At 30.9% G+C, this 17,181-nt stretch overlaps 1 protein-coding gene across 1 annotated transcript; it reads left to right on the top strand.

Annotated features, from left to right (window-relative positions):
* The first annotated feature begins 14,075 nt into the window (after positions 1 to 14,075).
* Positions 14,076 to 16,642, top strand: LOC18009218 (peroxidase 12). The gene is made up of 3 exons (XM_006390694.2): positions 14,076 to 14,414; positions 15,516 to 15,710; positions 15,901 to 16,642. The coding sequence occupies exons 1-3, from the start codon at positions 14,136 to 14,138 to the stop codon at positions 16,516 to 16,518; spliced, it is 1,092 nt and encodes a 363-aa protein (XP_006390756.1). The 5' UTR covers positions 14,076 to 14,135; the 3' UTR covers positions 16,519 to 16,642.
* The last annotated feature ends 539 nt before the right edge of the window (positions 16,643 to 17,181 follow it).

Raw genomic sequence — 17,181 nt, 5'->3', positions numbered from 1 at the left:
CTCCTTTCTTTTTATTATAAGTAATGTTTAAGATTATTGTACACAGATTATTGAATTAAGTTTTCATTTTTTCTTAAAATTAAAATATTAATTATTATACACCTAAACACAATTTAATCAATATTAAAATGATCTTTTAATACAATGTCAAAAACAAATAAACCAATTAATTTTGCATTAACAGTTCAAAATATGTATAGTTTGAAACATTTTAAAAACATCAGTTATTGTGAAATGAAGAAAGTATTTGTTATATAAGTACTTATCAATTACTTTCTCCGTTTTTTATTAGTTGTCGATTTAGAGAATTTTGTTTGTTTTAAATTAGTTGTCGTTTTCAATTTTCAATTTAATATTTATTAGTTTTTTATTTTTTTATGATTATTTTTATTATACAATTTGTTTTATTATTGGTTGAATTGTGTTTAAATAGATAATTAATGATATTTTTATATTAAAAACTAAAACAATTAATATTTTCTTAATCTGTGTGTATAACCTTAAAACGATAACTAAATAAATCTGGAGGGAGTATATGTTTCTCATATTTATCAACGTGGAATTCTTAACCCATTTTTTAACCAATAGAACTAAGTGATGGTCATTAAGCATAATTAGTCAATATTTAAAGAGGGTATCATGTGCATCTCATCGTGGTGGAGAACCAATGACCTGCCCATGTTAGGTTCCAATGTAGCTTTTTATTTGTTATGTGTATTTCTTTAGTTTAATAATTATTTTGTTAATTGTTTAAGTTCATTGTTATTCCCTTTCTAAATGTTTTTTTGGCCATCTTGATTTGCCCTTTGTCTACGTGACAAACTCCTGAATCTTATTCTACTTCAGCATTTACGGGGTTTTCAACTCACTTCTTCTTGGAATATATATATATAGTAACATTCATAGCTGGTCATCAGAATTTGGACCATTTGGTAGCTCTAGCAAACAAAATTTGTGACACATTAACTAATGAAACCTAAAAAATAAAAATAATGTGAGCGACTTTGACAAAAAAAAAAAAAACTAATACAGTAAGAATATGAGCAAATGTTACGTTAGAAATTTTGATTTCGACCTCTTTTTTCTTAGGTGTGCCACGTGCCTACTTAATTACTAATGAAAGTTTTTCAGACTAAATATCTCCATAAAATGATTATACATCTGTAGTGCCAAACCAGTCTGGAGTCAGCCAGTCAGGGCCTCTAGCAAAACAGTTTCACGCTGGTACTTTTTTCCAGCGTAAATCACACCATCAAGTTTAGATCCCTCCATGAAGAAGTTGTTGGATTTAATCAAATATAGAATGCATAATCGTCTTTCGATGGACTAATTAAATGCCTTTAGCACTTAAGTTTTTTTTATTTTATTTAGCTAATGTAAGAGTATATCTGTTCCCTTTTATTAATGTAATTAATCTTTACAAAATTAATCCATAACTAAAAAGTATGATCATTATTTTCTTAGCTACGTCAAAGTACTATTAAAATATGACTCCTCTATAATTGTTTTTTCATTTGCCATTACAACATAAAATGGTGTTCACGGAAATTTCTAATAATTTGAAATCTAGTTAATTCATTCGTGTCAAATATGTATTTAGGACACTACATAATTATTGCAATACTCCCAAAATAGAAACTCTAATCTTAGATTTGTACTAATGACTTCTTGAACGATTTTTTCTAAGAAAGAGGGAGAATTAGGGGAAACGTATCTCTCTATGAGGAGGTGATGGATTGATAGGTCAGGTTAAGTATATGAGAAGAGAGTAAAATGAAGAATCTTAATTAAATACAAAAAATAGAAGAATCTTTTTCAAATCAAAATGCATCAAACATGCAAAACCCAGAAAGTATGTGTTCGATCTGCTACCTCGAATCTTTGCGCTAATTGGCTTTCAAGATCGTATCTATGATTGACACATGGGTAGTTTTTCTTGTCTTGTAGGGGCATAAAGCTTTTTTTGATTCTCCACTCCCTAAATTTATTTATTTATTTCTATATTATTTATTCTAATGCATGCTTTCAGTCTAACTATAAGCTTATGTAGAGATAACTTAAATATATGCATCTTAGTAGCCATTCGAACCAATTATTTCTTCGAATATATGCATCTTAGAAAAAAAATAATAAAACAATATAATTAAGGTTTTTGATGGTGATCCAAATCAATTTTAATCCTGATTACCAACATACAAAACCTAGCAGAATTATTTTCTGGTTTAGACAAGAATAAATCAGTGACTCTCTATATTGAGAATTAGAGCGAATCGAAACTGACTAAAAAGTTGAAAACAATAGAAAAAAATGTGCTGAAGCAAATTCCTGTTTTGAGGATCTTTATTATTATTGTTTGAATGAATAATATAAACCCTTAAAATCCATTTATAGTGTTTCAAAACCTGATTCTAATAGGATTATGCAAACAAAAAAATCTAAACCTAATAGGATTCCATACCATGAAGGGCTCTTTTAGCTATACTTATCAGATTTAAGTTATTTTAGAAACAACACTCTAACATATTCAAAAAAAAAATTACGGCTACGAAGTCAGATATCATAATCTTTCAATCAAAGTACCCAGATCTAAAACCAGAGACTCTAAATATCCTAATTTTTGGATTTAATCTATGATATCCCAAATATCTTACATAGTCTTAATAGAAGTGTGAGAAGGATAATAATTTAAAGTGGGAAAACAAAGGGAAAATACAACTTCGATATTGTAAATAACTAAATCTACAAGAAGCAACCACTAAACTTATGTTCCCATCCACATTGAATCTTTAAAAGATAGGACTAGATGCCTTAGGATAATTAAGGTTGCTCTTTATACTCATATCAACCCTTAATTATTTATTTTTGACAACCCCTAACTAATTATGGACTATTTCTTAGAATAAATATATATTTAGAGGAATCATTGTAATGTTGAATTTATTGTTAGATTACAAAAATGCTATTTTACCATGTAATAGTTATACCGAAATATAGACTGTAATCAACATCTCAATTAACAAGGATCCATTAAAGAAGCAAAAAATGAAAAATGGTTGTTTATAGGGGTGTTGAATATTGGTTTTGGGTTTTGTTTATGGTTTGAATTTTTGGTTTTAGAAAATAGGTATCAACCTAAAATCAAATGGGGTACTTGCACAAATAACCCATAATTTGAAGTCAAATGCAAATTTGTAAAATAATTAAACGACCAAAATAGCATTAGAAGAAGATGAAATCAACAAAAATTTGTAAAATAATTAAATGGGACAGATTCTTACGTGGTCGTCCCAAGCTTGGTCCTTGTTGTAGATGATTGCAGATCCGAACTCAAGTGAACGAAGAACATAGCAAAAATGGAGAGCAGCAAGAAAGAAGATTACAGCAACAAAGAATTTAAATTATTAGAAACAAATTTCAGTTTAAATTATTTTTATATAATTTTAAATTTTAAATATAAGATTTAATAATATAGCAGACTTCTTATAAGTCTGCTCTGCAGACTTCATTAATATTTGCAGACTTCGCAGGGTTAAAATTATAATAGAGCCCTCCGTTTTTTGTTTACTCATGTAGGAGATAATAGTAATTTCTTTACCCCTTTGACCTATTTTTGTAATATGTTGAATTTGGGATATACTTTTGCATTTGCATTCAAATTGTGGTCTATTTTTAGCAATTCCCTCAAATCAAATAGAGCATGAATTTGTTTGGTACACTTTCCGTTTTAGCTAGTTTAGATGTTTTTCTTTTCTTCTATTTGAAGTTCTAAATTTCTCGAAAAACAGAAGCAGAGATTGTAAAACAGACTTTTTTGTGTGAATAAATTTAACATTCATTTCAAAAAAAAAAATAGTTTGATGATGTGTTGCATTCTTTTAACTGTTTTTAATATGTATTTTGATATTTGTTGTGCATATTTCATCAAGTAGATTAATATGTAGTTTGATGATCAAGCTTCTGATTGTTGGATCAAGCTGAAATAGGACACTAGATAGCCGGTTAGTCCAAATTTCACTTGGCAGTGCTTTGGAATCCTTCCGATAAGCGATAAACGGATAGAAAGTTATGCCGGGTTTACAAAAATCATGTCATCTTAGTCGCATGAATGATCTCTGAAATGGTTAAACCAATTGATCTAATTTCTTAACCGATTGGTCCACTTCTTAACGATGATATTTGGATCCACATTTGTCACGTTTAACTTTAGACCTGATCTAGTTCGATTTTGACTGCTTTCTTATTATTACAAACTTTTCTGTCTCCAATAAGATTAAAGATAAGAGATTTAAAGGCAACGTCCAAAGTTTTATTCTTGCGAAGAGACTTTTGACCATAAGCGATCTTGGTCAGCCATTGGGGTTTCATGTAATGCTATTTAATATTTAATATTTATTTAAGAATACAAAGATTGAGAATTAAGTTCTTCTTCATTTTAAATTTTATTTACAATATCTTGAAGAATAGATATTCGAAATCAAAGCTTGTGAACTACCATCCATTAATTACCTACGTCGTCTTAATTTGTTGATTAAGAAATGACAAATATAAATAAACAGAGAAGTGGGAACTTTTTTTAATGATAGATTAAAATACTCTAAACCGGTAACTAGCATAAAATACTTTTCTAACTCGATAAAACGATATCAATATGCATTAGGACTGATAAAAAATATAAAGAGGTCAACAAGTTTGGTAGATCCTAGGGGATGGCGAATATGATTGTTTATCAGAACATTATCCGCAAGCTAGAACGACCAAGCATAAATCATAAATCAGTCTTTCCACTGTTGCTTGTCAAAAAAATATTTGGTGTAAGTAGACGTTCTGTATTTTTTCTTTTGTTAATTTATATGAATGATATCATAAACTCGTTTTCAACATGATTTATAATAAATTTGAAGTTGAATGGTGATAACGCTTCGACCGTCACGGCGTCACCCGTTCATCTTATGTCTTTTTCTAGACTATGGGTTCCACTCTCATTCGATTGTTGGTGTGTTATTTTGTAGTATTTGAAAGACTTATTTATTAATCTTTCATACCATCACATGATATTTCTCAATGTTTTGTTTTGTTGTAATTCACACTGAAAATCACTTTCCATCAACTATCTCTAAATTATTCTAAATTATATATGTTTAACTAGAATTTTGTAGTAATAATTACGAAAAGATGAACACACAGTAACAGAGATAGTTCAATTAATTGTTTAAGGTTTTTAAATGGAACCACCACTTTTTTAGAAATCAAGGTATTACGAAATTAATGTAACATCATTGTTGTGTATCAAGACTTTCATTCCTGACAATGTGAACCCACATGACTTAATATTCGTCTGATTTCGACTATGTAGTGCTTAAACCACCATTGTTAGTGAGGCTCGATTCCATTTCTCAACTCGTAAGCTTCATTCTTGTCTTCTAGCAAGTGCGCAATTTCGAGAAGTTCAGAGAACTTGTTTACTGATCGTGATATCATCAGAGATATTTTTTTTGTATTTTTTTCTCATTCACACGTGACCACAAATTACTTCCTAATAGTTCGTCCATCCTTAAAAATTCTCAACTTAATCAAACATAATTTTGGAGTTTTCTCAAATTTAATTACAAAAAGATAAGTACATACGACACAGGTAGCCCAGCCAAGCATTTTAAACTTCTCCACATACACCACTTTATTTCGAAAATCTAGGTATTATAACAAGGGTTATAACAACACTATTTACAAACTATTATATTCTTTTCAAACACGATCATTCAGCGACAATAATGATCAAGAATGGTTGGATACTGATCAGTATCATGTTTAGAAAACGATCACAAATAAGTCAACAAGGTAGTCAGCAGTCAGCATTGCAAAACTCGGTAAACTCAACTACTAGAGAATGGCAGTGGCAGATCCAGGATTAAAGTTAAGGGGGTTCATAATATATAACCCAACATAAAAATAATTGAAAAATAACTATGTATTTGGGATTGAACTCTGTGAAGGGTGTCAAACCATGAATTATTAAACCAAATAATATATAGAATCTTGACTAACATACAGCAAAACTATTAATATACAAATTTACCCTGTGTTATGTGACCCCATAGCTTAACGTAGGTTCGTCTCTGGAAGATGCAACAAGCCTCCAGATATACTTGTAAAATAAATAATTTCTAAAAATATTTTATTTACTTATCATTTATTCGTTTTTTAAGTAATAATAATGTGTTCCACTGTGATTAATTACAATGTTTCCTAATTATTAATATTCAGAAATTTAAAGAAAATGATAAAAATGAGGGTCTGAAGTAATTAATATATAAAATTTCTCAGTAATGCGAAATAGGATGCAGCATCCAGCCATCCACAATATGGTTTCACAGCTTACAGAATAATCCGTACATCAAGTTGATGTTTAACAAACTCCAAGTTGATTTAGTTAAATAAGATATATGGACGTATTAGATTTTTTATTCCGTTCTATTTGTATTATTTAATAGGGAATATTTATGATTCCATCACTAATATATATTGTGGGACATATGCCGTATTTGGGAAAAACTATAATTGAAACAAAAATTATTTGTTTCCTCTTTTCCACCAAAATCATGACAATTACTTTTTCCCACTAATTTTTGAGATCAGTGTGAATAAGGACATCCAAAGTAATTATTTAAAACATATAAGTATATTATACATTTTATGCTATACTTTACTTCAATAATGCTTATCGTTAAGGCTCTTCGTTTTTATTGATCTTATTTTTGATAAATAGCAAATATTAATTTAGTTATACCGCTGAACAGTTGATGGACTTTGATAAGAAGAAAAAACGAACAAATGGAATTTAAAAGAATAAATTTATTTGATATAGCCATATAGGTGGCGAACGATATGTGCAACTAGGAATGAGGATGAAATATCTAATAGCGGAATGAGAAATATACAATTTCAAAATTTGACAACGATTAGAAACAAGATATATATGAGAATAAAACACGTCATGTGTTATGAGATTATAAATGAATAGAAACCGAATGCAATTCGCTCGTTTAATATAGATATTAAACACGTTCAATTTACATAAATTTGATAGTCTTTGTATTACACAATTAATGCTTAGTCGTCTGGTTTAAGAAAACGATTGTATAGGATTTTCTGTATATTAAGATGATCTCATATGTTTTCTGCAAATTGAACTTCATGCATTTGAAAGTGAAAAGGATAAAACCAGTAAAGCTCGACTTGTGGAGGTATGATACAGTTTTCTTTTCTATTTTAGTATTTTTTAAGTATTATCAGATATATCTAAATGAACTAATATTACTTGCTTTTTTAGTCTACATTTATTTTTACTAATTAATACATCAGTTTTGAACTTTATTTCTCTTCGTCCAACAGTTTCTACTGATTTGCCACGGTCTGGAGCTTGAGTAAATTTTTCTGACCGATGTTGGCATTCTTTAAGCTTGGGTGGATCTACATTGCTTTGCTATTGGTTGTCTTCTTGTTGAAGTGTATGTTATAGTAAAGTGGTTTGGTTTGGATGAAATAACTAACGCCAGATGTATAAGTTCAGTCGTTTTGACTGTACAATATAGTTTTTCTCACTCTCTAGTTTGTTGTTTTTGATTTATTTGTCCAGTTATTTCGATCGAAATTTGGTCGGATTTTGTGGAGCTTGCAAATCTTATTTGTCATAGAAAGTAGAATTTACAACAATTCTTCAACGTGGTTTATTTGATTTGGTCATCTACTTCTACTCGTGGCTCGATTCGTTTTATAATGTGCGGTGTGAGAAATATATTGAGCGGTTGACTACTATCAATCCTCTAATAATTTAGCGAATTGTGTTTTTGTTTTTGGAGATTTCAAGTTTTGTTAGTGATCTCGACTTTTAGTTAGATGTACGAAATTTTTATGTATGCTTATTGTAAATTTTATTTTCCATTGAGCTTTCGGCTCTTTTCGTGTTTGCCCGTGTTGACAGCCACTCTATATTCTTCTCTGTATTCAAGGTTTTTATTACAATCCCAAATCTATGTTTTTTTTTTTGACTAGATACAATTCCAAATCAAAAATTAAAAAATGAGTGATTTGTTTTCAGGTTAGGGTCCTACCAAAATACCCCTAACACACTCTAGTTTTTAAAATCAAAAACTCAATTTCAGAATCTTATAAAGAGGTGTCCGAATAAAGTATGATTCACATATGTCGTGTTCCGTCTAAAATCTGAATCAATAGATAATGATAACCCAAAGCTTCTAGCCAATCCTATGATTACTCTTGGATAATGACCTAACATAAAATAAAAACAACTTACAGTCTAGTTCAAAAACAGTCTAAATCAAAAAACCATCCGGATTTCTATTTTAGAACTTTTATGATATAAAAAAATATAATTGAAAAAACAATAAAACGGGTATTATGTGTTACTAACTTACAAATTTGAGTGGATTTTTTTATAGAAAAAACTGTAAGCTAATAAAAAAATGGATAATTTTGTATAATTTATGATAATGGAAAACATCAAAATCATTTTTGAAGTTTTCAATTCAAAGCTTTTTAAACCATTTTTATATAAAGAAGGATATTGCAGATTTATCAATATGCTAAAGAAGGATATATCAGATTTAAAACCATTTTTTATATAAAGAAAGGCTCTTTGAGCAAAACAAAAGTAATAAAAAAGGCTGCAAACTATACTTAGTCCGTTTAACTCAGGATCGGTTTTGCTAACTACTACAATAAAATTTGTAATTTTGCTACTAATTTTGCCACAAAATTTTGTTGTAACGAATTTTGTGGCAGATTTGTAACTAAATGTTTAGATTACATTTTGCTAGAAGAGTTTAGAAGACTTTTAAGTATTTTGGTAGAAGGGTTTTTACAGAAAACGGAGAAAAAACAAGCGAGAAGATAGCGGAGTCCGAAGACAGCTACTAGAAGATAAACTGAAGACAGAGCAAGCTGGAATTTTTTTTTATATTGAATTATTATTGTCACATATGAGTCGAATCGAGGTGACTTACTTTTTTTTGTTGGTTTCCACAATTCATCGAGGAACACGACGTGTAAACTAAAGAGGTGGCTTAGTGATAATATAAAGTGGTTGATTTTTTAGTGTTCCGGGTTCAAACTTCCTTTGGAACGAAATAGTATTCTAAAAATTGATTTCAATTATAGAGGAAGATTATGCGGTGAAGGAAGTTTATAATTCCCAGATTCATTAAAAACACAACTGAGGGAAAAAATAGAATAATTTTGAGCAGAAATCAGATTAATTTAATTAGTGGCAGACAATATACATGAGAGAAAAAAAAATATTATAATTAGAAGATACTTAAGAAAATTGATTCGTATCCCAATAAGAAGTTTGCGATAGATTTGTTGAGAGGCGTCTTGTCTTTGGTCAGACGAGTGTTACAATATTTACAAAACAAATTGTAGAAACTATTTTAAAAATATATTAGCTGTCGATATGTTGTTAGAGTGACAGAAAATTTTAAGTGCTTTAACTTCAAACGGATTTTACTAAAATCAGAATGATTTATTTTATGAGAAAAAGGAATTTTTTATTTTCTATTAAAATGGGTTTATGATGAGGTTTATATAAATAGAAACCTTAAAACAAAAAGTATTGGACTCAATTGCAATTCTCTCCTAATTAATTCTACCTAAAATTTCTTAGTTTTGACCAGAATCCACTGCGGTTCATGCAAAAATACAGATTAATTAAAGCATGTTCGTGTATTAATTTATACGAGAGTTACTAACTAATATATATATATATATATATATATTATGCTAATTTTGTATGATTTACAAATAAGTAATTTTGAAACATTTGGGGTTTATAGTAGATAGCAAATGGAGTTTTAAATTATATTGTAACGCATCATTTACAACAAAAATTCATAATTTAGATAGTTATAATCAATTAATGATTATTAGTAGTTGAAAGAGTTATCTTCGAATGTGGGGGTGATGGTTCGAATCTTCGACGTCAATATTAATTATGGTTGACTATTCTAAACGTTTTAAGAACCTCAAATTTTCTACCTTAGTATTATATCAGAGAAAGACACTTTTGGTCTCCTCATTTTTAGTTTGATCCACTGACATTACAGTTAAAACTTAAAAAAAGTTTCTCGGAAAAACAATACGCAACACTTCATCAAAAACAAAAAAAAAAAAACAAAACAACACTATCTAGAGCTTGTGTGGAGATCAAGACGCATTTTCTCTGCAACCAAAATATCAAGTCCCCTTCTACTTATACGATTAGATATTAGTTATTTTTAATTTAAATTTTAACCCTAATATTAAAAAGGCTATTACGTACCGCTCATGTACACGATTGGGCCCAAGTTGTCGTGACTAGGTCCAGGAGTCTTATTTGACCAGGTCCAGGAGTCTTATTTGATCAGGTGCAGGAGTAAGTTCTTAATTTAGTTTACATGTCTTTCTTTATTTAAACTCGATAAAGTGTTTGAAACTTTTTTTACATTTTCTCTTGTTTCTTCTACTTTCACCATTTCATAGTAAATTCGTAAATATAACCGTCAAGTAACTCATTCATCCGATGTTTTAATGAGTCTGAAGTATGACATTATTTCAATTGAATAAATTAGAATGGTAGAATAATTCTATGCTTAAAATAAATTAATCTCTGATTTATACCTACAAAATAACTACTCAGCAAATAAGATCCAATAGTCTGCTACCTTTAGTTTCTTTATCTTTTGTTACGTCTTCTGTTTATATAATATCAACATTTTGGCCTTTTTCTTCATCTAGTCTTTTTATATTGTACAACTTTATATTCAACCTTTTGTAATTTGGAACGTGGGCTGCTAGTAGTTTGTACAAATTGTAATTTTTTAGAAATAAAATGAAGAGGGGTCTTATTTTGCGTAATTATAGAATTTGCTTTCGGCTCTTTTCCGTTGGAGAATAGAGTAGGAATCAGTGTCTAATATTACAGTGTAAGTTAATCTTTTTTTTATACTTCGTATCAGTTATTATTGACCCAGCTTTATGTGCATGTTATATAATGTAATCAAAGACCATGATAATCCTTTTTAACTTAAAGGGGTCTTTAATATATGTTTTGCATGCTTGAAGCCATTACCTTTGATCATTACTTGGCAGTTTCCAATTTCCACCAAAACCTTCGGAGAATGCATGCTACAAAAATGAAATTGCGTTTTTACCCTTTTACTTTCCACGAAACTTTTGATAGTTTTATTTTTTTCTTAAATCGGGAGGAACAAAACTTATATGGAAAAACATTACTTTTTTTTTGGTTAAAGTATGGAAAAAATTTACCACTACACTATCTAGTTTGACTTCAGTACAGCTTATCATATACATACAATGCATTTTTAATATTTATGATGTATGATTCATATGATGTGTTTTTTTTTTGGATAAAACATGATATGTATTTTTTTGCTAACTCTTTTTTCTTCTTCTTTTTTGTTAAGAGTTGCTTGTATTAGTAAAATATATACTTGTAAAGAAATGTTTGAGCTATATATAGAGAGAGAAAATTGAGGACGTGATATCAGTTTTACGAAACCTCCCCAACTCCAACTCTCTCTCGATCAACCTCTAATCTGTCCACCGCTAATTTACCATTTGTATCATCGCTAATTAATTAATTATATGGGTTTATAGTTTATCCATCTCTTCCTAAAGTAATCCTGAAAATTTCAAGTGGAGGCCAGTAAATAATCCGAATAATAAAAGATTTAATTAATCCAGATACAAAATATACTTAATCAAAAGTCTTGATCTTAAAGTTGCATGAGTGTTCACACCTACCATACCTATTAAGCGACGTATTTTAATCACTGCTCTTTCCTCTTTTCTTTTTGACAAAACAAATTTTTTTTTTTTGGAAATTGTTAAGATTTCATACCAGCTTTTCAAAACTTTACAGAGATGTGGATAAACCACTTAATAGAAGAAAGACAGGAGGGAGAGAGACAACACAATTTTTTCTAGAGATGAACATGAATTGATATCTGGTTATTTATCAGTGTTTCAAAAAAAAAAGGTTATCTATCTGCGATTGACCTGCTACTCAATTTAAATTTTTCTTCGCTCTAGAATACGGATATATATATATATATGATTTTCGATAAGATAATTCTCGTAGTGCTTTCAGCTAGATGGATTGAGTCTCAGGTATCATGTATAAATTTTTAACTCCACGCGTGCCTCTAAATTTCATTCGTACATGGTCCAGATCAATTAAAACCGTGAACTCATCATCCTTTAGAATGAATGATGAAAATGATTTTATTAAAATATAGATCACTAAACTTTAAATCGAGTTCTACGTACTGCTAATTACAATTCAATCTAATAATTAGTAGTAAATTTTTCTAATTCATGTACGAGTATCAAAGTCACTAAATGATCAATGCCACTAATTCATGTACTAGGCCCACTACTGTCTACGCCCTCCTATGGCCTTAGCAAAAATTAGGCAGCAAGAGAGGTTGAAACCATGCTTTGAAATATATATTGTATTTTTTTCTTGTTTATATATATGTATATATTTTCTTAGTATAAACTGTATATACTATAGAAAACCAACTCTTTTCGCCCAAATTTTTTTTCACATAAGTTCATACACATTCATGGAGACATACCAATTTATATCGAAATTTCTGGGTGTAACGCATATCCAATTAATAATAGGAAAGAGAGAGCAGAGGAACGTGGCGAACACATACTAAAAGAGTCTCAAGCACATACACATGTCAGGTTCTGACTTCTAAGAAACATACTTGTTTGATGTACAATCATATGCTCACTTTGCATTACATTTTTCAAACTTCACACTCTTTAACTCTTATCCCACCATTTCTGAAAAGTCACAATCTTCATAAACCACTTACGATCCACTGACTCAACGAATACGCCAACTCAAGCGCGCGTGACTTTCTTGATTCTACATGGCTTGAGTGTTTCTTCATAAAGCCACATCGACGCTTACTTTCTTTCTAATTAAATTGGCTCAAATGTGTGTTTTCTTCGCCTCTCGGACCTATAAAACTAAGTTATTAAGTGAGCACAACTTGGTTGAAATGTTAAATAGTTCGTGCTATATTTTTGTCGCAATTACAAAAAAAAAATCTTAATTAAGAAATTAATGCTAGTAGACTAGTGTACAGTCTTTTTTCAACTAGAGATTACCGAGTGTATAATCTTTAGAGTTTTTTTTTTCAAATTCAGTCTAAAAATACTGAAGCATTACTTGATGTAACAATGGTTTTTTATTGAATGAATTTTATATTAAATTAAAAAAATACTCTTAAACTAACATGTTTAGTTTCTACAAAATAGCACGTAGGATTCTTCGAATTTGGGTTCAGTCTCACAGAAACAATACCCTTCTCTAGTTTAAAAAAAAAAAAAAAAACAATACTCTTCTAAACATTTTCAACTGGTTACATACACAAAAAGTTAAACATTTTCACGCGACTATTTAGTAGTATAATGAAAATTTTCTATTTTTGAGATCAGTCTATACATTTAAAGTTTGTAAACATTTTCATTTGTCAATAAGTTCAATTTGATATACTAGAAAGAATCTTGGTTAATAGGTACTGGATCAATGTCACGAATGTGAATGCCAGTGGAATAAATTAGTTACGGTTCGCACATATTTATCTGCTTTAATCTTTTTTGGAGATAAATGCCTGCTTTAATTTTTTTTGGAGATAAATGCCTGCTTTAATCTTTTTTGGAGATAAATGCCTGCTTTAATCTTTGATCCCAAAACTGTAAAAAGTCTATAATTTTCTTGTCATATGGAAAGAGTTTTTTTTGGTTAACAAATAATTGCTACGTTTATTAACCAAATCCCGTTCCTACGTACCAAACGCAAAACTTCCACTTATATTTTTATTTTTCAAATAAATAAACGACTTTCTATTCATTAAATAAAAATAAAAATAAGACTGTCATATTCTGGTTTTACTAATTAACATATATATTATAAAAAAAAACAGAAAAGGACCACATTTGCCTATAAAAACGAAGTCCTTCTATGACTATATTCTAAGAACAACAAGAAGCACAGAAAGAGAAAAAGCTTTGTAATTGAAAGACCAACAAGATCAGAAAAAATGGCTAAGGCTTATTCAGCACGTGTCCTCACGTTTCTGATATTGATCTCGTTAATGGTGGTGGCACTGAATCTTCTGTCAACGGTAGAAGCACAGAATAAGAAAAAGCCGAGGAGAGGCGATGTTCCTCTAGTGAAAGGTCTCTCATGGAACTTTTACCAGAAAGCATGTCCCAAAGTCGAAAAAATCATCAGAAAGGAGCTCAAGAAAGTCTTCAAGAGGGATATTGGTTTAGCCGCAGCCATCCTCCGTATACATTTCCATGACTGCTTCGTTCAGGTCTATCATCTTTTTTCCTTCTTTTCTCTTTATTCTTTTTCGGGTATCAAAATCTAGAGAGAAACATAAATTATTGATGTTCTCTAAACCTAATCTAATCACTTCTACGTATGTGATTACATTTTTTATTTAGTTTGTTAATTAAGATAAGAAACCATCATTTAGCAAAAAAAAAAAAAAGATAAGAAACCATATGCAAGTATACCCACACAAATATAAAAGGAACCGCGTCGTTTGTCCGAAAAAAAGGAGAAAAATGAATTTTGTAAAATCATAAACAGCCTAGTGGCCCTAGACTATTATTTTACTTTAAAATGTTGTCACGTGCTGAAATGATCCCGACCGAAATAGCCTAAAGAAAAATCATAACATCGCCTTGAAAGTCTTACGAACATAGAAATAAGGTTGTCAACTTGTCCACTTCTCTCTTCTCTTCTTTTTAGAAGAAAGCTTTTCTTAGTGTAAAAGTGTAAAAAGTATAAACACTAGTTAAATGACCAAAAGATATTATCGAATTGTATTGTTGAACTAGATTACACCCTTCTTTTCTAATAGTATAGATGTACAAACACATGCACTAGGATAGGCTTGAATACAGTAGGGCAGTCGCATTAAATACTATTTACCCGCTTTTTGTGGGTTAGTTGAGTCTCTTTTAATGAAGGTCGTCAATATCTAAAATAAATGAATTTCGACCCAAGGGTTCAAAACATAAATAAAACGAATAATAGAGATGTCCCAATATGTTTGCCAAAAAAAAAAAAAAAACGAATAATAGAGATGTCCCAATTATTCTTTTCGTTTGGGGTTAAAATATAACAGAGGATGGATAGTATACCCTTATTAATCTATTAGTATAAAATATGCATGTACCTATTTAGAATAATTATGTATCCAATTTATTAAACAAAATATTAGATACAGTATTCCCCTTCATACTACTGTCAGGTATTTTTTAGTGTTACTTGCAACACCTCTTACTGAATCGTGGCATAATCTGATCAGAAACATAACTATCGAGGAAAATCTTGAATATAGTGTTTCATTTATTGCTTTCATTTTGAGAATAAACGACAAATAATAATAAAAATAAAAAAATAGGGATGTGAAGCATCAGTGCTGCTAGCTGGATCAGCGAGTGGACCAGGAGAACAATCATCGATCCCGAATCTGACACTACGTCAAGCCGCCTTTGTCGTCATCAATAACCTCCGTGCTATCGTCCACAAGCGTTGCGGTCAAGTCGTCTCTTGCTCTGACATCCTCGCTCTAGCCGCTCGTGACTCCGTCGTCCTTGTAAACCAACTCTCTCTCTCTCTCTCTCTCTCTCTCTCTCTCTCCAGTCAAAACTCTATTTATGTCTTTTTATACGTTACGCACATTTTCATATTTATTATATCTTGGAAAAATTACGGCAACTTTAGTTTAAAGTATAAACCAATACGATATATTATAATTGATATATTTTTTTTTTTTACCAATGTAGTCAGGAGGGCCAGACTATGCTGTGCCACTTGGCCGACGAGACTCACTAGCGTTCGCAAGCCAGGACACGACGTTAGCTAACTTACCGCCACCATTCGCTAACGCGAGCCAGCTCATCACCGACTTTGAAAGTAGAAACCTCAACATCACCGACTTAGTTGCGCTTTCCGGTGGTCACACCATCGGAATTGCGCATTGTCCGTCTTTTACGGACCGGCTCTACCCGAACCAAGACCCAACCATGAACAAGTTCTTCGCCAACAGCCTCAAACGCACGTGCCCCACAGCGAACTCAAGCAACACGCAAGTGAACGACATAAGGAGCCCTGACGTGTTCGACAACAAGTACTATGTTGATCTCATGAACCGACAAGGGCTTTTCACGTCCGACCAGGACCTGTTCGTGGACAAGAGGACACGTGGTATTGTGGAGAGCTTTGCGATCGATGAGGATCTGTTTTTTGATCATTTCACGGTGGCGATGATCAAGATGGGTCAGATGAGTGTCTTGACGGGGTCACAAGGAGAGATTCGCTCAAACTGCTCAGCAAGAAACGTTGATAGTTTCATGTCTGTTTTGGAAGCAGGAATAGTCGAGGAAGCTCTTTCCATGATCTAAATAAAACCATATAATCTCGACTCTTCTTTTCTTGAACTTTTTTTTTTTTTTTTTAGTTCGAGCACTTGTGGTTCGTGGAATGCTTTAAGACTATATGATAAATAAGAGCGTTGCTTCATCTTAACTTTGTTTTGTAGTTTCAAGCCCTTATGGTTTGTCTATTATCTGATCTGATCTGATACATAAAAAGTATTGCTCCATCGTAATCATAACAAACTGAGGAATAAATACATTTTTTTCTCAAAAAAGAAGAAGAAAAGAAACACATATTGTAGAAGAAAATATTTACGAGATTTAACTATTATCTATATGTATAGAAAAACTGAAGATTTAATTCCATTTTACAACTACAAGACTATTAACAAGAGTAACAGGTAAAAAAAAAAAAAAAGACTATACGTACGAGGAATTAAAACTAGCGGGCTGAATTAGTCTATTTAAAGTAGGCCCAATAAGACAGTGACCCATATTTTAACCGTCTAAAGCCCAAGTTTTGGTAATCGTTTTCTTCAGGCTTCAGGGTCAACGGTTTAATGTCCCTTCCTTCTTCCCTCCCATTGTTTCTTTTTTCCCATCCCAGCAATGGTGGAGCCCCGGAAACCCGCCACTGCTTTAACGAATTAATCAGCAGGGAAGTGAGAGAAGAAAGAGAAAGAAAAAGAG

This window comes from Eutrema salsugineum, unplaced genomic scaffold (assembly GCF_000478725.1).
Source record: "Eutrema salsugineum unplaced genomic scaffold, Eutsalg1_0 scaffold_9, whole genome shotgun sequence".
Lineage (NCBI taxonomy): Eukaryota > Viridiplantae > Streptophyta > Magnoliopsida > Brassicales > Brassicaceae > Eutrema > Eutrema salsugineum.
The sequence above is the reverse complement of the archived record's forward strand: the minus strand, read 5'-3'. Positions and strand labels throughout refer to the sequence as shown.

What these genes read in the sequence shown, in the direction of transcription:
- LOC18009218 (XM_006390694.2), top strand. Translation starts at nt 14,136, where the DNA reads ATGGCTAAGGCTTATTCAGCACGTGTCCTCACGTTTCTGATATTGATC. An exon ending in TCCATGACTGCTTCGTTCAG is followed by an intron (nt 14,415 to 15,515) that starts GTCTATCATCTT and finishes ATAAAAAAATAG; the next exon opens with GGATGTGAAGCATCAGTGCT. An exon ending in CTCGTGACTCCGTCGTCCTT is followed by an intron (nt 15,711 to 15,900) that starts GTAAACCAACTC and finishes TTACCAATGTAG; the next exon opens with TCAGGAGGGCCAGACTATGC.